The 23,153-nt window shown below is 36.3% G+C and overlaps 1 protein-coding gene and 1 pseudogene across 1 annotated transcript in view; both read right to left on the bottom strand.

Moving 5' to 3' along the window:
* Window positions 1–515: 515 nt before the first annotated feature.
* The window catches only part of TMPRSS12 (transmembrane serine protease 12), a 37,139-nt gene continuing 14,501 nt past the window's right edge, over window positions 516–23,153 (bottom strand). Inside the window, exons 3-5 of the mRNA XM_060026216.1 lie at window positions 22,772–23,040; window positions 4,660–4,802; window positions 516–767 (exon numbers count right to left, since the gene is read on the bottom strand). Of these exons, the coding sequence (XP_059882199.1) occupies window positions 516–767; window positions 4,660–4,802; window positions 22,772–23,040 (664 nt within the window). The remainder of the gene's footprint in view (window positions 768–4,659; window positions 4,803–22,771; window positions 23,041–23,153) is intronic.
* Window positions 18,037–18,620, bottom strand: LOC132434531 (large ribosomal subunit protein uL11-like; annotated as a pseudogene).

Below are 23,153 nucleotides of genomic sequence, written 5' to 3'. Positions count from 1 at the left end.
CACAGGAAAGGAAGTATTAATATTAAATAGTTTTAATTAGAATTTGAAAAACAGGCAAATACTTACTTCTTCAAATATCCTTTGAGAACCAGAAACAAGATGATGATTCAAAAATATATATATCATACAAACAAATGTTTTTGAATAAAATAAAATCTAACTTAAAAATAAGGTTTGATTAATTTAACAAAAGAACATTTTTAAAATTGTTAACTCTTTATTTTGACATTTATATACATAAAGTATATATTTAACTGAATATTTTACACAAACTCTAGGAAGGTATTCCAAATGAAAAAGTATGATTATAAAGTACAACAAGATACCTCAAGGAAGCATGTGATTCAGTGCCAAATTTATAATCACTTATCTAATATGTCACAATCCTTTTATTCCAGAAAATGTCCACATGAGGACTCTAAAATGGGCAATTACTTGTCAAAAGAATAAATGATTTTCATTATGTAGAACACGGAAAGGGACACGAGGCAAAATAAAGATTCTTCAGAATTTCTTTATGGAGCTGCTAGTAAGACAACAGAACCTAAGGCTACAAGGACCTGTCCAAGCAGAATATTTATATTAAATATGCCTTCATTGCTTGCCTGGTAGAATTGATCTGTCAGCCACTTTTGGTAGAAGGATGGCCCACTATAGACACCAGGAAAATTTTTTCGCCCACAGCCATATCCGTAACTGGTAATTCCCATTACAAAATATCGTTCATGTTCTGGTAAGTAGCACATTAATGGTCCACCACTGTCACCCTATTAAAAAAGTCCCAAAATAGTATTAGTTACTTCCACTAGTCCTTAAACAACAGTAAAGCTGAAATAAATTAATCACATTAATCATACATTTATATATATATTTTCAAAATACCTCCAACTTACAAAGAACCATAGATTTTCAGTTTTATATTCTGACTAAAACAGGAGGTATTCAGTCTGGCCTGGTGTTTAGAGGCACCGTATAGCTGGTGGATAAACTTCGCACCTGCATAGTTTTGAACCAGAATACTATAAATCAAATTGTTTGAACTTTTTAGTGCAGTTACTCAGGAGAAATGTAATTTAGGAAGTGTGAAAAATACTGCAAATATTGTCTATTAGAATACTTCTGTTAATGCTGTGTGGGAAAGGTAGAACTAAGATATATAAAGGATTCATTTAGGGATGTGTGTGTGTGTCGTTTGCTAACTAGAGGACAGGAGTAAATTGGCATCTTGCAAGAGATGGCATCTTTCTAAGTGTTGACATTGGCTGGTGCAGGATAACAGGAATCAATGGCTAGTCCTCTTAATAGTATTACAAATAACAAATCTCTATCGTGGTTTATACAAGACTGTTAATGCACTGAAACACCTTTACTGAGGACTGTTAATCATTCAAAACAGTAAGGACGCTGAGATAACTGTTTCAGTGCCTAAAGTATAAGGACTGTGTTTCTAAGGTGTTTGCAAATTCTCTACATAAGGTAAGCATTGAATAATTATTTTTGAAGGTAAGAATGTTTCACTTAGGAATACAATTCATAAGTGAAAGTATGTAGATTGGATTCTTTCACTCAGCACGATTTTTAAGGAAAAGGACACAGGAAAGATAGACCCTGGATTGCAGAAATCAGAATGAGTAGGAAAAGATCAGAGCATGGGACACTGTTTGGGAGTGATGTGCTGGTAGATTTAGAAGCAGTGAAAAAAAGAGGAATAAAGAAAGATTCAAAAAGCACAAGGGACAAAACAAAAAATAGATAAATTGGACTCCATAAAAAATCAAAGACTTTTGTGCTACAAATGATAACACCAGGAAAGTGAAAAGACAGTCCACAGAATGGGAGGAAATATTTGCTAACCATACATGTGGTAAAGGACTTGTATCTGGAATATGCAAAGAATGTTTGTGACTCCATAATAAAAAGATAAATAACTCAATATACAAATGGGCAAAGGATCCGAATAGACCTTTCTCCAAAGACGATACACAAAAGACTAATAAGCACATGCAGAGATGCTCAACATCATTAGTCATTAAGTAAATACAAATTAGGGCTTCCCTGGTGGCGCAGTGGTTAAAAGTCCGCCTGCCGATGCAGGGGACACGGGTTCATGCCCCGGTCTGGGAAGATCCCACATGCCGCGGAGCGGCTGGGCCCGTGAGCAATGGCTGCTGAGCCTGCGCGTCTGGAGCCTGTGCTCCGCAGCGGGAGAGGCCACAACAGTGAGAGGCCCGCATACCGCAAAAAAAAAAAAAAAAAAAAGACATGGAAACAACCCAAGTGTCCCTCAAGAGATGGTTGGTTTAAGAAGATGTGGTATATATATGTACTATGGAATATTACTCAGCCATAAAAAAGAATGAAATATTGCCATTTGCAGCAACATGGATGGACCTAGAGAATATCATACTAAGTGAAGTAACTCGATAGAGAAAGACAAATATATATGTTATCACTTATATGTGGAATCTAAAAAAATAATACAAATAAATCTATATACAAAACAGAAACACGACTCACAGACATAGAAAATATATATAACTGAAAAAATATATATATAACTGAATCAATTTACTGTATACCTGAAACTAATACAATATTGTAAATCAACTATATTTCAATTAAAAAAAGATAGATTGTAAGAAATGCTGTAAAGGATGTGGAGAAATTAGAACTCTCATACATTGTTGAGATGGCCAAAAAGCACATGAAAAGATGCTCAACATCACTAATTACTAGAGAAATGCAAATCAGAACTACAATGAGGTATCACCTCACACTGGTCAGAATGGCCATCGTCAAAAAAATCTACAAACAATACATTCTGGAGAGGGTGTAGAGAAAAAGGAACCCTCCTACACTGTTGGTGGGAATGTAATTGGTACAGCCACTATGCAGAACAGTATGGAGGTTCCTTAAAAAACTAAAAATAGAACTACCCTATGACCCACCAATCCCACTCCTGGGCATATATCCAGAGAAAACCATAATTTGAAAAGATACATGCACCCCAATGTTCATTGATGCACTATTTACAATAGCCAGCACATGGAAGCAACCTAAGTGTCCATTGACAGATGAATGGATAAAGAAGATGTGGCACATACATACAACGGAATATTACTCAGCCATAAAAAAGAACAAAATAATGCCATTTGCAGCAACATGGATGGACCTAGAGATTGTCATGCTGAGTGAAGTAAGTCAGACACAGAAAGACAAATGTCATAGGATATCGCTTATATGTGGAATCTAAAAAAAGGCACAAATGAACTTATTTACAAAACAGAAATAGAGTCACAGATGTAGAAAACAAACTTATGGTTACCAGGGGATAAGGTGGGAAGAGATAAATTGGGAGATTGGGATTGACATATACACACTACTATATATAAAATAGGTAACTGATAAGAACCTGCTGTATAGCACTGTGAGCTCTATACTCTGTAATGGCCTATATGGGAAAATAATCTAAAAAAAAAAAAGAGTGGATATATGTATATGTATACTGATTCACTTTGCTGTACACCTGAAACTAACACAGCATTGTAAATCAACTGTACTCCAAAAAAAACAAACAAAAAAAGAAGTCTCATACATTGCTGGGTAAAAATGTAAAATGGTGCAGCCACTTGGGAATACAGTTTGGCAGTACTTCAAAATGTTAAACATTGACTCAGCAGTTCTACCCCTAGGTGAAATTTCCAAGAGAAATAAAAACATACCTACACATGGGCTTTCCTGGTGGCGCAGTGGTTGAGAGTCCGCCTGCCGCTGCAGGGGACACGGGTTTGTGCCCCAGATGGGGAAGATCCCACATGCCATGGAGCGGCTGGGCCCATGAGCCATGGCCGCTGAGCCTGCACGTCCGGAGCCTGTGCTCCGCAACAGGAGAGGCCACAACAGTGAGAGGCCCGCGTACCGCAAAAAACAAAAACAAAAACAAAAAAACCTACACATAAAAACGTACACAAATGTTTATAGCCACGTTATTCATAAAAGCCAAAAAGTAGAAATATCTCAAATGTCCATCAACGAATGAATGGATGAATAAAATGTGGCATATCCACACCATGGTATATTATTTGGCAATATATCAATGCATGCTGTAATAGAGATGAACCTTGAAAACATTATGCTAAGTAAAAGAAGCCAGTCACAAAAGACCACAAATTGAATGATTCCATTCATATGAGATTTCCGGAATAGGCAAATCTCTAGATATTAGTGGTTGCCTAGGGCTAGGGGTAGGTGAGAGGAGAATGGGGAGTGACTGCTAATGAGTAGAGTTTTTAGGGGCGGGGGGGTGACAAAAGTGATCTAAAAATTAGATTATGGTGATGGTTGCACTATTCTATAAATATACTAAAACCCCACTGGGTTGTACACTTTAAATGGGTGAATTGTATATATGTAAATTGTATCTCAATAAAAGTGGTAATGGAAAAAAAGATTCAAGGCAAATTTTGATTAAGGTTGACCATGATTGTAGAAACCAAGGAATCAGGCAAGCAAGACGATTTGGATTGTTGGAATAGTTAAAAAAGGAGAAAAACAATTTAGACTTGAGAATTAAGACTTCACCAGAAAGTGATCAAAGGACTTGTTCAAGTTCCGTTCTGTCTTTAGAAAGTATTTCTAAGGAAAATTATTTGGTCTTACCTTGCAAGTATCAACAACTCCATCTTCATCACCTGCACAAAATGAAGTGTAAGGGATTATATCCCCGTAACTCTTGTCAGAATTACAAAAACTTGGAGAAATATAATGCACTTCTGCTTCATGTAATTTTTTTGTAATATTACCTATTAACAAAAAAATACCAATAAATTATTTTGGAGAGCAGACATTTTGACAGCAATATAAAGTATTCCTGATGAACAAGTTTTCTTTCCATAGTGCCTGATTGAACAATTATGTAAAATTGTATCCATGTATGTATGTATGTATGTATGCCTAGAAAGACTGTGAAAGAAAGTTCACCAAATCTTAATGACAGTTATCTCTAGATAGTAGGAATTTCAGGTTACTTTTGTTACCTTTGCTGTCTTGTATTTCCTGGAGGTCTCACAGCAGGATCTATAGCTTTTTTTTTTTTTTTTAAAAAGGGTATTTATTTATTTATATTTTATTTTGGGCTGCATTGGGTCTTTGTTCCTGCAGACGGGCTGTCTCTAGTTGCAGCGAGTGGAGATGCTCTTCATTGTGGTGTGCAGGCTTCTCATTGTGGTGGCTTCTCTTGTTGCAGATCACGGTCCTAGGTGCGTGGGCTTCAGTAGTTGTGGCACGCGGGCTCAGTAGTTGTGGTTCGCAGACGCTAGAGTGCAGGCTCAGTAGTTGTGGCGAACAGGCTTAGTTGCTCCGCGGCATGTGGGATCTTCCTGGACCAGGGCTCGAACCCATGTCCCCTGCATTGGCAGGTGGATTCTTAACCACTGCGCCACCAGTATTTATAGCTTTTACAAAGTAAAACTATATAAAAATTGTCAAGGGTGAAAGAGGTAAATGCTGAGGTCTATCTTTCTTATGTTGTAAGCTGTGAATAATTTTAATTAAATTTTTAATGATGCTAAAGTCTTGAAGGATGTTGAATATGAAAATAAAACATTTTTAATTCATGCACTCCCCTAAATTCCCTGCTAATTCCTGAACATAAAGTGGTTCTTTGCTACAGAAAAGATAGGAAAATATAAGAACACTTCAGGTACTATTAAAGGACAGATCATTTTAAGGTTTATCCATAGAAAAGCTACTGTAACAGCAGCATCTCTTCTCATCAGCCTGTCTCAGAGTTACAGGTGTCACATGTGGTAGCTGAATATTTTGTGTGCCCCACATTCTTCCCTAGCTTTTCAAGTAATAGACATTTTACCCTTAGCTGCAAGTGGGTAAATGACCCAACTGTTCCATTCACAGAATTCCATTCTCCTGGTTGTGCTGATTGGTCTAGAGGTGACTATATTTGGTATAAAGCTAGCCAATTGGAATACTTATCCAGCATTTTAATTTTATTTTATTTTAGCAATATAGAAATACCTTTAATATCGTAAGTGAAAAATAAGTACATGAAATAGAATGCAGGCTATTATGACAGCTATATACAATTATGTAGAGAAGACCGAAAGGAAGCATATAAAATCATTTGTAACTTATTTAATGATAGTGGGATTATATATTTCCCCATCTATTTTTCAAATATTCTGCACTATTGTTATAATGTTTTAATAAAAATGTTAAATCAAAGATTATTAATAATATTCTTCACTTATTTCCAGTATGGCTGTAATGTTGGCTGTAAATATGAAACTTTCTTCCACACACCAATATTTTCAAGAATGGCATATTCTCACGCAGTATGTTTATCCAGCATTTTTAAACTGGAGCTTCCAGAGAAGAATCTGTTTCACCCTAGTCACATGACTGTTTAGCTATAAATTCAAATCAGTCTGCAGCCATAGTTCCAGACTTAAGAGGACAGGCAGCCTGAGAAAGTAAAGTCAACATACAGAGAGAATAGCAATAGGAAATAGAAATTAAATATGTCTAATGGCATCCAGATTCCTGGATCAAGGCTCCTAGAGGCCAGCCTTTCTGCGCTTTATTTATTTATTTATTTATTTTGCGGTACACGGGCCTCTCACTGCTGTGGCCTCTCGCGTTGCGGAGCACAGGCTCCGGACGCGCAGGCCCAGCGGCCATGGCTCACGGGCCCAGCCGCTCCGCGGCATGTGGGATCTTCTTGGACCGGGGCACGAACCCGCGTCCCGTGCATCGGCAGGCGGACTCTCAACCACTGCACCACCGGGGAAGCCCAATGCACTTTTTAAAAAAATAATTGAAGTAGTACTAGCTGTATATAAAAAAATATATATATATAACATATAAGTTATAGAATACAATAATGAAATGAACACGTGTAAATCTACCACCCAGTTTATGAACAATACTAATCCAGTGTGGTATTGGTATAGGGCTATTCAAAATAACCAGAGATTTTCAAAGTGAATAGGAGAGAGAGCCCAGAAGTAGATGTCTGGGTTTTCCATTTTGTTCCACTGGTCACTTAGAATATTCTTGCACAAATACAACACTGATCAATTACCATAGCTTTAGAATAAACCTTGATTTCTGGATGGCAACTTCTCCAACATTGTTTTCTTCCATAGGAGTGTCTTGGCTATTCTTAGGTCTTTTAGAATGAACTTTTTCATTGTCTTAACACTCATGTTAGGGTTTATCGTAACCTGGTGCTTTTCAGTTTTTCAGATAGAATTGACATCTTTCTTTTTTTTTTTTAATAAATAAATAAATTTATTTTAAAAAAAGCCAACAACAGTAGAAACGCACCCTTGCATGGAAGGAAGTCCCTGATATCACATGAAATAGTAATTCAGAACAGTCTGTGTGATTCTGTTTATGGAAATGATGATAATATATGATCATTTTTATAGAGGAAAAATCTGGAAGACACATCCAACTTGATAGTTTTATCTCTGGAGGAACTTTTTTTTTTTAGTATTTGTTGGTTTTTTTTGTTTGTTTGTTTGTTTGTACTGCAGGTTCTTATCAGTCATCAATTTTATACACATCAGTGTATACATGTCAATCCCAATCGCCCAATTCAGCACACCACCATCCCCACCCCACCGCGGTTTTCCCCCCTTGGTGTCCATACATTTGTTCTCTACATCTGTGTCTCAACTTCTGCCCTGCAGACCAGTTCATCTGTACCATTTTTCTAGGTTCCACATACATGCGTTAATATACGATGTTTGTTTTTCTCTTTCTGACTTACTTCACTCTGTATGACAGTCTCTAAATCCATCCACGTCTCAACAAATGACTCAATTTCGTTCCTTTTTATGGCTGAGTAATATTCCATTGTATATATGTTCCACAACTTCTTTATCCATTCGTCTGTTGATGGGCATTTAGGTTGCTTCCATGACCTGGCTATTGTAAACAGCGCTGCAGTGAACATTGGGGTGCATGTGTCTTTCCGAATTACAGTTTTCTCTGGGTATATACCCAGTAGTGGGATTGCTAGGTCATATAGTAATTCTATTTTTAGTTTTTTAAGGAACCTCCATATTGTTCTTCATAGTGGCTGTATCAATTTACATTCCCACCAACAGTGCAAGAGGGTTCCCTTTTCTCCACATCCTCTCCAGCATTTGTTGTTTGTAGATTTTCTGCTGATGCCCATTGTAACTGGTGTGAGGTGATACCTCATTGTAGTTTTGATTTGCATTTCTCTACTAATTAGTGATGTTGAGCATCTTTTCATGTGCTTCTTGGCCATCTGTATGTCTTCTTTGGAGAAATGTCTATTTAGGTCTTCTGCCCATTTTTGGATTTGGTTGTTTGTTCCTTTAATATTGAGCTGCATGAGCTGTTTATATATTTTGGAGATTAATCCTTTGTCCGTTGATTCATTTGCAGTATTTTCTCCCATTCTGAGGGTTGTCTTTTCGTCTTGTTTATGGTTTCCTTTGCTGTGCAAAAGCTTTGAAGTTTTATTAGGTCCCATTTGTTTATTTTTGTTTTTATTTCCATTACTCTGGGAGGTGGATCAAAAAAGATCTTGCTGTGATTTATGTCAGAGTGTTCTTCCCATGTTTTCCTCTAAGAGTTTTATAGTGTCCAGTCTTACATTTAGGTCTCGAATCCATTTTGAGTTTATTTTTTGTATATGGTGTTAGGGAATATAGATTGACATCTTTCTGATAACTGAGTCCTCCTATTGTGGCATAAACTATACCATTTCGTTTACTTAGATATTCTTTAATATCTTTTTTAAACGTTTCAGGATTTTTTTCTATAAAAGGCCTGCAATCTTTTGTTAGATTTGTTTTTAGCTACCTAATCATTTTGGTATTATTGTATTTGTTGACTTCCATTATCTTTTGTTACCAAGAATTGTCAAATACCCTTTATTCAGATTCACCAATTGTTTACTTTTTGTCACACTGCACTATCATTTTTATGTGTATGTGTATAAATTTTTCTGAATCATTTAAGAGTGAATGGCTGACATTGTGCCCCTATACCCTTAAATACTTCAGTGTGTACTGCTTAAGAACAAGGACATTCTTTTATATAACAACAGTACATTTATCAAGATCAGGAAATTTAACACTGGTCCAATACTATTATCCAGTTTAATCTCCATGTATTTTTAAATTTTCCAGCTATCTTTCTGTTATTGATTTATAGTTTAATTTCATTGTTTATAGTTTATTTCTAACCATTGCTTTGCTTTCTGTCTCTATGATTTGCCTATTCTGGACATGGCATCATATAAATGAAATTACACAATATGTGGGCTTTTGTGTCTGGCTTATTTCACTTAGCATAAGATTGTAGCAGGTATCAGTACTTCATTCCTTTTTATGGCTGGATGATATTTCATTGTATGAATATATCACATTTCGTTTACCCATTTATCAGTTGATGGACATTTAGATAGTATTCTTTTTTTTGCTATTATGAATAATGCTACTGTGAACATTCAAATACAGGTTTTTGTGTGGACATATGTTTTCATTTCTCTTGGGTATCTACCTAGGAGTGGAATTGCTGAGTCATAAGGTAATTTATATGTTTAAATTTTTGAAAAACTGCCAAAATGTATTCCAAGGCAGCTGTACCATTTTATATTCTTACTAGCAATGTATGAGAGTTCTAATTTCTTCACAACCTCATCAACACTTGTCTAACTTTTTTTTTTTTTTTGTCTAACTTTTTGATAAGTCATCCTTGTGGGTGTGACATGTTACTTTTAAAATTACATTTTCTAACTACTGATAGTGTATAGAAATGAAATAGATTTTGGTATATTGCTTTTATATCTGGCCACTTTACTAGACTCTCTTAATTCCAGTGGATTATAAATTCTTTTTTAATATAATGACATCATCTGCGAATAATGAATGTTTTGTTATTACCTTTCTAAGTCATATGTCTTCTGCATCTTTTTCTCGTGTTTCTGTACCTGGTAGAAGCTCTACTAAATATGGAATAAAAGTGGTGATAGTGGGGGAAATCACTGCTGATTTTAAAGGAAATGTTTTTCTGTAGTAATGATGTTTGCTGTAGAGGTAGATAACCTTTATCAGGTTAAGAAAGTTTCCTTCTATGTCCAGACTTAAGAGTTTTTAACAGTGTTTCTTCAGCACTATTGAGATAATCATGGGGTATTTTTTAATCCTTTAATCAGTTAATATGGTGAATTACATTAAGAAACTTCTAATATTAAACCACCCTGAATTCCTTAGATCAGTGGTCCCCAAACTTTTTGGCACCAGGGACCACCGGTTTTGTGGAAGACAGTTTTTCCATGGACCGGAAGCAGTGGGGGGAATGGTTTCGGGATGATTCAAGTGCATTACATTTATTGTGCACTTTATTTCTATTATTATCACATTGTAATATATAATGAAATAATTATACAACTGACAATAATGCAGAATCAGTGGGAGCCCTACGCTTGTTTTCACTTGCCATTCATGATCGGGTTTTGATATGAGTCTGCAAGCAATTGATTTATTATGGTCTCTGTGCAGTCAAACCTCTCTGCTAATCTGTATTTGCAGCCGCTCCCCAGCGCTAGCATCACCGCCTCAGCTCCACCTCAGATCATCAAACGTTAGATTCTCATAAGGAGCACGCAGCCTAGATCCCTCAGCATGCGCAGTTCACGGTAGGGTTTGCACTCCTATGAGAATCTAATGCCACCGCTGATCTGACAGGAGGCGGAGCTCAGGTAGTAATGTGAGTGATGCGGAGCGGCTGTAAATACAGATGAAGCTTGGCTCGCTTACCCGCCGCTCACCTCCTGCTGTGCAGCCCGGTTCCTAACAGGCCATGGACCGGCACCAGCCTGTGGCCCAGGGGTAGGGGACCCCTGCCTTAGTTAAACTCACCTTGGTTATGTGGAATTCTGTTTATACTATTCTTTTTTAAAATTAATTAATTAATTAAATTTTTTGTTTATACTATTCTTGATAGATTTGGTGTGCTAATAATTTGGAATGTCCACATTTATGATACTGGCATTTCTTGTACTATACTTACTTAATTTGGGCATCAAGATGATTATTATCCTCATATACTGAGTCGGGGTATGTTCTCTTTTTTTGGATTCTTTATGAAGATATTTATATAATACTTAAATAATTGCTGGTAATTATGGTTGACTCACTTGTTCTGAGTTCTGGTGTTTTATTTTTGAAAAAAATTTAATTACGGATTAAGTTCTTTTACTGTTTAAAGGACTATTCTTATTTAGTTAGTCAGTTTGGGTTAGTTAGAATTTTCTAGGAATTTATCCATTTTGTTTAAGTATTAAAATTGAGAGCATAACATTGTTTAAAGTATTATTTTAAAAAATTATTTATTTATTTATTTAGGCTGTGCCGGGTCTTAGTTGTGGCATGTGGGATCTTCCTTGCGGCATGTGGAATCTTTTAGTTGCAGCATGTGGACTTATTAGTTGTGGCATGTGGACTCTTAGTTGTGGCATGCGGGATCTAGTTGTCTGACCAGGGATCAAACCCAGGCCCCCTGCATTGGGAGTGTGGATTCTTACCCACTGGACCACCAGGGAAGTCCCTAAAGTATTATTTTTTAATTCATAATATTATTTATATTTGTGCCTTCTCTCCTTTTCTCATCAATCTTACCAGGGGTTTGTGGTTTTTTCAAAGATCTAGATTTTGGCCTTGTTGGTCCTCTTTTTTTCTGATTTTATTTTATTTTCATTAATTGTTGTGCTTATCTTTATTTCTTTTCTTCTGCTTTCTATGGGTCATGTAATATTCTTTTAACCTTTATAAAGGTGGACATTTAATGTATAACATTCAGCCTTTCTTCTTTATTAGGCTGAATATTCTAGGTCAAATATTTGCTCTTCCGTATGGCTGAACCTAAAAGTTTTAAAGCTTTATTATTTTTATTTTATTTATTTATTATTTTTGGCTGCATCAGGTCTTAGTTGTGGCATGCGGGATCTTTGTTGAGGCATGTGGGATTTTCCGTTGTGGCGCACAGGCTTCTCTCTAGTTGTGGTGTGCGTGTTTTCTCTCTCTAGCTGTGGCAGGTGGGCTCCAGAGCACGTGGGCTCTGTATTTGCAGCACGTGGGCTCTCTAGTTGAGGTGTACTGGCTCGGTAGTTGTGGCACGTGGGCTTAGTTGCCCTGCAGCATGTGGGCTCTTAGTTCCTCAACCAGGTATCGAACCCGTGTCCCCTGCATTGGAAGGCGGATTCTTTACCACTGGACCACGAGGGAAGTCCCTAAAGCTTTAAGTGTCCCTTTATGTAGTACCTTACTTGCAGCACTGAAGTTTTGCTATGTGGTATCTACATTACTATTCAATTATAAGGATTTTAGATGATTATGATTTCTTCTTTGATATAGGAGTTATTTAGCAGTATATGTTGAATTTTCCAAATGTGTGGTTTGAAAAAGTTTTTTTCTCATTTTTTAAAAAGCTTTATTGATGTTTAATTTACATAGCATAAAATTCTCACAGTGTAAGCACGCAGTTCAAAGATTTTTGTAAATTTATACAAGCCCCACATCTAATTTTAGGATACTTCCTTCACTCCAAAGAGTCCTCCTCCCGTGCCCATTTGCAGTCAGTTCTCACCTCCAGCCCCACACTCAGGAAATGATGGTTATGATTTCTGTCTGTGTAGGTTTGCCTTTTCTAGAAATTTTGTGTAAATAAATCAGTTGGTCATAAATATAAGTTGGGTTTTGTTTTGGACTCTGTATTGTGTTCCATTGATCTCTGTGCTATTTTTAAACAACCAGCACAGCAGAAATACAAAGGATCATAAGAGACTACTACAGGCAACTATACACCAATAAAATGGACAACGTAGAAGAAATGGACAAATTCTTAGAAAGGTACAATCTCCCAAGACTGAACCAAAAAGAAATAGAAAATCTGAATTACCGTACTGAAATTGAATCAGTAATTTTAAAACTCCCAACAAACCAAAGTACAGGACCAGACGGCTTCACAGGTGAATGCTACCAAACATTTAAAGAAGAGTTAACATCTGTCCTTCTGAAACTATTCCAGGAACTTGCAGAGGAAGGAACACTTCCAAACTCACTCTGTGAGGCTCCATCACCCTAATACCAAAACCAGATGAAGATATCACAAAAAAAGAAAATTACAGGCCAGTATCACTGATGAACATAGATACAAAAATCCTCAACAAAATACTAGCAAACAGAATCCAACAATACATTAAGAGGGTTATACACCATGACCAAGTGGGATTTATCCCAGGAATGCAAGGATTTTTCAGTATCCACAAATCAATCAATGTGATACACCACAGTAACAAACTGAAGAATAAAAACAATATGATCATCTCAATAGATGCAGAAAAAGCTTTTGATAAAATTCAACATCAATTTACAATAAGGACTCTCCAGAAAGTGGTCATAGAGGAAACATACCTCAATATAATAAAGACCATATATGACAAACCCACAACTAACATCATACTCAATGGTGAAATGCTAAAAGCATTCCCTCTAAGATCAAGAACAAGACAAGGATGCCCACTCTTGCCACTTTTATTCACCATAGTTTTGGAAATCCTAGCCACAGCAATTAAAGAAAAAATAAAAGGAATCCAAATTGGAAAGGAAGAAGTAAAACTGTCATTGTCTGCAGGTGGCATGATACTATATATAGAACATTCTAAAGATGCTACCAGAAAACAAACCAATACCATACAGTCTTGATGGCTATAGTTTTTAGTATATTTTGAAATTAGGTAGAGTAACTCTTTCAGCTTTGTTGTTCTTCAAAAATTTTTGGCTATTCTAGGTTCTTTGCCTTTCCATATACATTTTAGGATCAGCTTGTCAAATTGTATGAAAAACCTTGCTGGGATTTTGATAGAGAGTGCATTGAATATATAGGTCAATCTGGGGATAATTGCCATATTAACAATATTGAGTCTTCGAATCCATGGATGTGGTATGTCTTTCCATTTATTAGGTCTTCTTTGATTTCTGTATGTAATGTTTTGTAGCTTTCAGTATACAGGTCTTGCACATCTTTTATTGACTACAATGAGTCTAGGTGTGGATCTCTTTTTTTAATCTTAATTGGGGTTTATTGAGCTTCTTTTATTAATTAAGGGTTTTTTTCATGAAATTTAGGCAGTTTGGGGCCATATTTTCTTCAAATATTTTTTCTTCCCCATTTTTCCTTTCCTCCCTTTCCAGAAATCTCATTATATGTATGTTGGTACATTTGGTGTTGTGCCACAGGTCTCTGAGTGTCTGTTTTTTTTCAAAAATATTTTCTCTATTTTCTCCAGATGAGATTATTTCTATTGCTGTAGTTTAAGTTCACAGATTCTTTCTTGTGCCATCTCAAATCTCTAGAATTTCCATTTGGTTCTTTTTAAAATTGTCTATTTCTCCACAGACATTCCCCATTTGGTAAGTCATTGTCATCACATTTTTCTTTAATTCCTTGAACAATAATTCCTTGAACAATAATTTCTTTTAACTTGTTGAACATATTTAAAGAGCTTCTTTGAAATCTTCGTCTGCTGTATGCAACATCTAAACCTATTCAGAGTCAGTTTCTATTGACTACTATTTTCCCCTGAGTATATGTCAGTGGGGTTTTTTTGGTTTGTTTTTTATGATGTCTTACAATATTTTTGTTAAACTGGACATTTTAGATTAATGTATTGCAACAACTCTGGGTTTTGATTCCCTTTTCAACAATATTGTTGTAATTTTTAAAATAACTTGCCTGGACCTAAATTTTGTAATCTGTCTCCCCCACATTGCGTGATTGTTGATGTCTCTGCTCAGTTTTTTAATTCTGATTTTTTTTTTTTTTAACTTCTTTTGGCCATGGCTTGCAGCATGTGGGATCTTAGTTCCCCGACCAGGGATCAAACCCATGTCCTCTGCATTGGAAGCGCAGAGTCTTAACCACTGGACTGCCAGGGAAGTCCCTTTTAATTCTGATTTTTACCTTTTAACCTGGCTTCATAGAGCTTTCCCATGTGTCTGCATAGTTTACTGGTCAGTTAATGATTTAAACTTTCATCCTCTGCTGATGGATCTGTGTGTGGGTTGGGGAGTGCATTCAAAGTTCAGTCAGATTTCAAATCTACCTTGGTTTTCACTTTATGGTAAGCTGTCTCAGATTTTTTCCCACACATGTATACATGTATGTTTCCCAGTAAGCCAAGGATGTTTGGAGAGCTTATCTAGCCATTCTATAGCTGTCTCATTTTCAGGTTCTTCCTGTCAGATTTCTGACTGTTCCACTCCTGGCTGCATCTAGGACCTCAATCCCAGAACAGCAGAGCTGTGGGTTTCCCCCATTCATCTCTTGCTGAGTCTAATACTTTTTTAAAAATTTATTTATTTATTTTTTCGATACCTGGGCCTCTTACTGCTGTGGCTTCTCCTGTTGCGGAGCACAGGCTCCGGACGCGTAGGCTCAGCGGCCATGGCTCACGGGCCCAGCCACTCCGCAGCATGTGGGATCTTCCCGGACTGGGGCACGAACCCATGTCCCCTGCATCGGCAGGTGGATTCTCAACCACTGCGCCACCAGGGAAGCCCTAAATTTATTTTTAAAAATTTTATTTAGTTTTTTGAGTCTACTACTTTTATTGACAGTGCTGCTAGACTGGATTATCAACTACTGCTCTAAATCAAGTCCATCTCCTCTGGTACCAAGATCCTTTTTCCTCATGATCCTGGCAAAACTGTTGCACTGATTGATCTGAGAGGGGAGTTAGGAGCAGCCACAAGCAAGAAAACTACAAATTCCTCTTTTTACCCAAATTTCTAGCTGCTTATAATAAACAAATACTCTTCAATTTATTGTGCATTTTGGTTGATTTCCAGGGCTCTGAAATGGTTGCTTTTGACAATTTTTGTCCATTTTATACTTACATTGGGGGAAGAGGATTTTCCAACTCCTTATTCCATCATAGCCAAAATTCCCATCTCTCTTATTGCTAAAATAATTGTAATCAGAGTATATAGTCTGTACATTACCTATTCTTTGAATTTTGAGATTTGCTATATGGCCTAGTAAGTGGTCAATTTTTATAAAGTTTCCACCTGTACTTGAAAAGATGAAATTCTCTGATTTTGGGATGCAGAATTTTCTGATTTGGCTATTAAATCAAGCCTCCTACTTCAAGCATTATAAATCTTTACTAATTTTTCATCTGCTTAATATGCCAATAATAAAAAAGAGAGTTGTGTTAAAATTCCCTCCTATCATAGGGAAGTTATAATGTTTGCCATACAGTTCTATCTATTTCTCTTTACTGTTATCTGGGTCCTAGTTATTAGCCTCACAAGTCTAGAACTGTGCTATCTTCCTGGTGAGTTGAATCATTTCTAAACATATAATGACCTTCTTCACCCCTAATAATTCTTTTATCTTAAAGTCTATTTTGTCTGCTGTTTGTATAGCAATACCAGCTTTCTTTTAATTAGAATTTGCTTGGTATATTTCTTTCCTATTGTTTTACTTCAATCCTTCCATATTGTTACATTTTAAGTATGGCTTGCTAAAGTAAGCTGAATTTCCTGCTTCCTAATCTGATTATCTTTATTTTAACTAGTGATGTGGTCCATTAACATTTATTATGATTATGGATGTATTTGGGCTTGTTTCTAATGCCTTATATAGTTTTATTTTTCTTATGCTTCTTATTTCTCCTTTCTTGATTTTTTTAATTGAGATTTTATTTGCCTTTATGTTCTTATTCCTTTTGTTTCTACTGGTTTACAAGCTGTATCCTCTATTTCTGTTATTGAAATTTGACCATTCATGCTTAAAATCTAATGTTAATCAGTATTTTAACACTTTTCCTGAATAATACAAGGACCTGAGACCACTTTAACTCTGGTTACCCATTCTGAAGTACATGCTTTTTTCCAATTATTTAAATATCTTTTTTAAAATTCCACAGAATATGCAATGTTTTTATTTTATTCCAAGGTTTCTCCGTTTTGGCACTATTGACAGTTTAGGCCAGATAACGCTTTGTTCTGGAAGGTACGAGTACTCTCCTGGGTATTGAAGGATGATGAGCAGCATCTCTGGCTTCTACCCACTAAGAACCAGTAGCATGCTTATCCCCTGCCCAACGGTAAAACCAGAATTTTCTACAGACATTACCAAATGTTCCCTGGGGGCAAAAGTGCCCTCAGTTGAGAACCAATGTTGTATACAGACAATGTTTACTTACAATTACCTATGATTTTAGCTATTTCTTTGCTCACTTCTCTTTTTTAATTTTTATTTTAATTAATTAATTAATTAATTTGGCTGCACCATGCGGCTTGTGGGATCTCAGTTCCCTGACCAGGAATTGAACCCAGGCCACGGCAGTGAAAGCCCGGAATCATTTTGCTCGCTTCTTTCATTTCATACCTCCCTTTTGGCAGCATTGGCATCGTTTTCTTTCTCTCTGATATATTTCTTATTTCCTCTGTGAAAAATTATTGGTAGTAAATAGTTTTGTTCACTCTTATTTTTGAATGATAATTTTATTGGATACACAATTGTAGGTTCATAGTTCTGTCCTCTCAGTAATTTGATCATGATATCTTATTGTAGTTTGACTGTCATTATTGCTATTGAGAAGTTTTCTGAAAGCCAATCTCTAGTTATTGTATACGGATTTCTCTTTTATCTCTGGCTGTATTCAGCTCTTCTCTTTGTTTTTTCTCTTCTACAGTTTCATTACACTGTATGAAAAGGGATTACATTTTGTTTTGGCTCATGTTGTGCTTACTGTAGTATCTAGATTCATGTTGTCTTTCATCAGTGATAGAAAAATTTCAACCCAAATCCATTGAATATTGCCTCTCCTCTATTCTCTTCATTTGTTCTCTCTAGTGCTCTCATTAGGTGTATATTTGACTTTCTTTTACTTGACTTTCTCTCTCTCTCTCTTTTTATTTTTGGTTGTCAAATAACCCTTTATTAAATTATTTTTCTTTGCAGTTCTTAACTAGCTGGACATTCCATCACACCACTGTTGATGTCATCTGTGATGTCGTAAGGGTGGTGGCCATCAACATTGCAGCCCACAGACTGGGCAGTTCCCAGGATCTCTTGAATGGTTCCAGAGCGTTCTCTAGCTAAAGATCAATGCCTCATCTGTCAGGCATTGTTGACAATCTAATCAAAAGTGATGTTTCCACTATGCTTAATGTTTTTCTGCTTCTTTCTGTCTCTTGGCGGTTCCTCAAGGGCTTTGATGATCAGGGAAGAGGCAGAAGGTATCACCTCAATCTGGGCCTGTCTATTTTGAATGGTCAGTTTCATTGTAATCCTCAGACCCTTCCAATCACCAGTTGCCGTGGAGCAACTTGGATGCCTTGGATGTCATCACCAACCTTTTTTGTAGAGAGACCCAGGGGGCCGATCTTGGGGGCCAGGGCAGATGTGGCACCAATCTCCCCACTGGTGCACCTCAGGTATACGGCTTTGATCTCGCTGGGGTCGAACTTAGGCGGCATGGTGGAGGCCTCTGGTGTCGGATGAAACCAGATTCAGGATGACTGAAGAAAGTTGCACCTTGGCCTCCTCCGAGCCAAGAGCCAAAAGCTCTTTCTCTTTATTTTCTCTGTGCCACAGTCTAGGCACTTCTTCAGATACATCTCTGATTCACAGATTCTGTCTTCAGATGAGTCTAATAGGATGTTTATTTCATCCAGTGAGTTTTAAACTTAGGCAATTACGTTTTTCATTTATAAAGATTCTATTTGGTTCTCTTTTAAATCTGCCTGATCACTCTAGATCATCTATCGCTCATTTTTAATTCTACTCTTTTATTTCTTTAAACAATTCACATATACTAATTTTATATTCTATACCTAAAATATTAATATCTGAGATCTTTGGGGGGGCTTTATCAGTTATTTAATTTCTGTTGACTTTCATAATTATGATTTGTTTCCTTATGTGTTTAGTGAACTTTGACTGTGAACTGATATTTAGCTGATTTTAATCTGGGAATCCTAAGTTCCTTCTGACTTGGTACTACTTTAGCCATTGAATTTATTTCAATTATTGTATTTTTTAATTGTCACAGTTACGTGGTTCTTTTTCACATCTCTTTTCATTTTTTAAGCACATCTTTTATTCTTGTAATATCAATATATTAAACATTTAAAAAAATATTTATGTATTTATTTGGCTACACCAGGTCTTAGTTGCAGCATGTGGGATCTTTGCTGCTGCATGCAGGATCTTTAGTTGTGGCATTCTGGAACTTTAGTTGCAGCATGAGAACTCTTAGTTGCGGCATGTGGGATCCAGTTCCCTGGCCAGGGGTCAAACCTTGGCCCCCTGTATTGGGAGCACAGAGCCTTAGCCACTGGACCACGAGGGAAGTCCCATTAAACATTAAAATATATTATCTGATGATTCTGGTATCTGAAATCTTTGTAGGTCTTATTCTGATGTCTGTTGTGCCTTGTTTCCTTTGGTGTTTAGCAATTTAAAAAATTATAATCCATTTTCTTTGAAACTTTGGTGAAGTTCTTTGAGGTTTCAGATGACATTGGGTTTCTACACAAATTATTGGCATTTGATTCTCTCAGGCACCTAGAGAACATTAACAGTCTAGGAACTACTTAAACTAAATTCTAACCTTGAGGCTTTCTAGTCTACTCAGAGTGATTTGGGGCATATGAGTGGTATTTGTAGTTACATATTTTCTGGGAAAATTTCTTCATTTTTTGCCTTCCATTAAGCAGTTTTCCTAGCAATCCCGGGGGTGGGGTGGGGGTTGAGGATGCTTTTGTTATATATGATTCATTTTTTAAAAAAACTTTATTTACTAATAATTATAGTTAACAGGAAGTTGCAAAGCAAGTACAGTGAGGGTCAGTGTAATCTTTACCCAGTTTCCTATAATGGTTCTATCTGTATTATTGAAGTACAATATCAAAACCAAGAAATTGACACTGGAACAATTGTGTGTGTGTGTGTGTGTGTGTGTGTCGTTCTACACCATTTTATGGCATATGTAGATTCATGTAATCACCACCACAATCAAGATACAGAACTATTGCATCGTCACAAAGATCTCCATGCTATCTAACCTTCTTACCCTACAGCGATCAGTAATCTCTTCTCCATCTTTATAATTTTGTCCTTTTGTGAATGTTGTATAAATGGAATCACACAGTATGTGACCTTTTGAAAATTGCTTCTTTTCACTAAGCATAATGCACTTGTGACCCATCTAAGTTGTTGTGTATATCAATAGTAAATTCCTATTAACTGCTTAGTAATGTTTCATATTAAGGATATACTGCAGTGTATTTAATCATTCACTTATTGAAGGACGTTTAGGTTTTTCTAGTTTGGGGATATTACAAGTAAAGCTTTTATGAACATCTGTGAACAGGTTTTTGTGTGGACTTATGTTTTCATTTCTCTGGGATAAATGCCTAGGAGTGTGATTGCTGGGTTATATCGTAAGTGTATGTATGTTCACATATGTTTTTAAGAAACTGTATCTCTGCTGTTCCATGGTTACACACTTAGAATTGCTGTGTCTCCTTGGTGGATTTACCCTTATAATTATGTTATGTTCTTCACTGTCCCTGGTAATTTTCTTTGCTCTTAAGTCTACTTTATCTGATATTAATGTAGCCAGTTCTGCTTTCTTTTCCCTTTTTCCCCCCATTCCAGCTTTTCTTTTGATTAATGTTACCATGGTATGTCTTTTGCCATCCTTTTACTTACTTTTTTTAAAAATATTTATTTATTTATTTGGTTGTGCCAGGTCTTAGTTGCAGCAGGTGTGCTCCTTAGTTGCGGCTCGCCAGCTCCTTAGTTCTGGCATGCGAACTCTTAGTTGTGGCATGCATGTGGGGTCAGTTCCCTGACCAGGTATTGAACCCAGGCCCCCTGCATTGGGAGCACAGAGTCTTAACCACTGTGCCACCAGGGAAGTCCCCATCCTTTTACTTTCAATCTACCTATATCATATTTGAAATGAACTATGTATGTATGAACTATGCAGCTAGGTCTTGAGTCTGACTCAGTTTTAGAGTACAGCCCTGAAGCTCCAGCTTTATGAGTGTCTCCCCACACACACTCAAGCAGGCTTTGTTCTTCAAGCCTCTGAAGGCCTATGAAACCACAGAAATCAATATTGAATGTTACCAATTTGACAAATACCCTTAAGATGAAAGGCAGCTTTTGTGCTCCAGTTATCTAAGTTCCTGTCTTCACACTCAGTCCTTGACCTATGCATTTTCTCTTTAATAATTTTCAGTGGGAAGGTTGGTGTGTGCATGTAATCTGCCATGTTGCTGGAGAGCCAATATAATCCTCAAAACAACTCTCTGATAAGGTATTATTGCTCTCATCTTACAGATCATGAAAATGTATGACATTGTGAGACATGATATAGTATAATGGAAACACATGAGTTTGAGGCAGGCCGACCTAGGCTTGAATTTTTGACTCCTCACTTAGTTAGCTGTGTAACTTTGGGCAATTTATTTAATCTCTTTAAAACTCAGTTTATTCACCCATATTATAATATTTCTTATAGTGTTGTTGGGGCATTAAATGAGAAATACATTAAAATGCTTAGTATTTTATTTAGTACCTAGCCCTGAATAAATAGTAGTTGCTCCTATCATCATTGTTCTAACTGTTGTAAAAGATTCAATAACCGGCCCGTGGTAATTCAGCTAGTACATGGCCAGGCTGAGATTCAGACTTAGGTCTGTGATTCTAAAGCCCATGCTCTTTTTCCTGCACCATGTCACTTTCCTTATCTTCCTTAGAAAATATTCACAGAGAAAAAAAGAAAAATAATAATTCACAGACTTTTCATACATTTATTTCTATCCTATCTAAATAATCCACAAATATTTAAATGGCTAGGTTTGGTAGAGAATAGAAAAAAAAGAGTCTCAGCACTTGATCTCATATATTGCTAAACAGACTTCAATTCCCTCAGGAGCAGATTGTATTTAATGTACTACTTAAATATTCAGGCTTTAGAATAAAGAAAAAACTTAAACTTGAGTCCCAGCTTCTCAACCTCTAAGATTCACAATTCCTGGTCTGTTAAATGGGAATAACAACATTAACTCCCTAATAGGAGTATTGGGAGGATAAGATAAAATAAAGTAATATATTTAGAACAGGGCCTAAAACATGGTAAATGCTCCCAAATGGTAGCTGCTGTTATTACCAAAGGCAGAGACTGTTTTCTACATTTTTCATTCCTCCCATTAGTTCAGTCAGTCAACGATTTGTGCCTCTTTGTGCACTAAAGAAAATACATGGCAATCAACCTGTTTGATACTAAACAGTGCACTAAATAAAAAGTATACTAAATTTGATTCCTTATAGCCAGAAGCTTATTATTTAAGATAAGCAAATCTGCTACAGAGCTTGCTTCATCACCTAAGAGTCTCAGAAACTACAGAAATACTTGGAACCATCATTCTCTCTGAGAATGTCTAAAGGTTTAAGTATCTTGGCATGTATAACAAAAGAAGTCTCTATTTCTGCTTTGGAAGATAATTTTCTCTCTCCCACAAGCAAGAAAAAAAACACAGAAAATTTAAAAAGACATTTCCTTTTCACTGGTTTATAAAGACCTGTTGTTCAAACTCATGATATAAAGAGATAAAGACATACATATTCACCCTCTGCCAATCATCAGGAAAATCTGTATCAACAAAATTCAGATCATAATTACCTTCTTCTGTTGTTCTTCCCCATCCACTTATAAAACACTTCGTGTTTCGGTTCAGTCTTTGGAAAACACCAAAAGGTAGACAGATAGGCTGAATATAATCATTATATCTCACTGCTTTTTTTAAATGAAAAAGCGCAATATCATTTTCATAAGATTCCACATCGAAGTCTGGATGGATAATGATTGCTTTAACTTTCATCATCTTGGAGTGTGGCTGACGCCCACCTATATTATTAGTTCCAATCACAACTCTCCACATTACAGGATCTCTGAAAGAAAGTAAATGTTCTTATCTTAAACAGGTATTTAACTAAGTAAATATTCTTAATCTCCCACTAGTTTTTGTTTTTCTCATGTTAGATTAATAACAAAAAAATTAATC

Source organism: Delphinus delphis, chromosome 11 (genome assembly GCF_949987515.2).
Source record: "Delphinus delphis chromosome 11, mDelDel1.2, whole genome shotgun sequence".
NCBI lineage: Eukaryota > Metazoa > Chordata > Mammalia > Artiodactyla > Delphinidae > Delphinus > Delphinus delphis.
The sequence above is the reverse complement of the archived record's forward strand: the minus strand, read 5'-3'. Positions and strand labels throughout refer to the sequence as shown.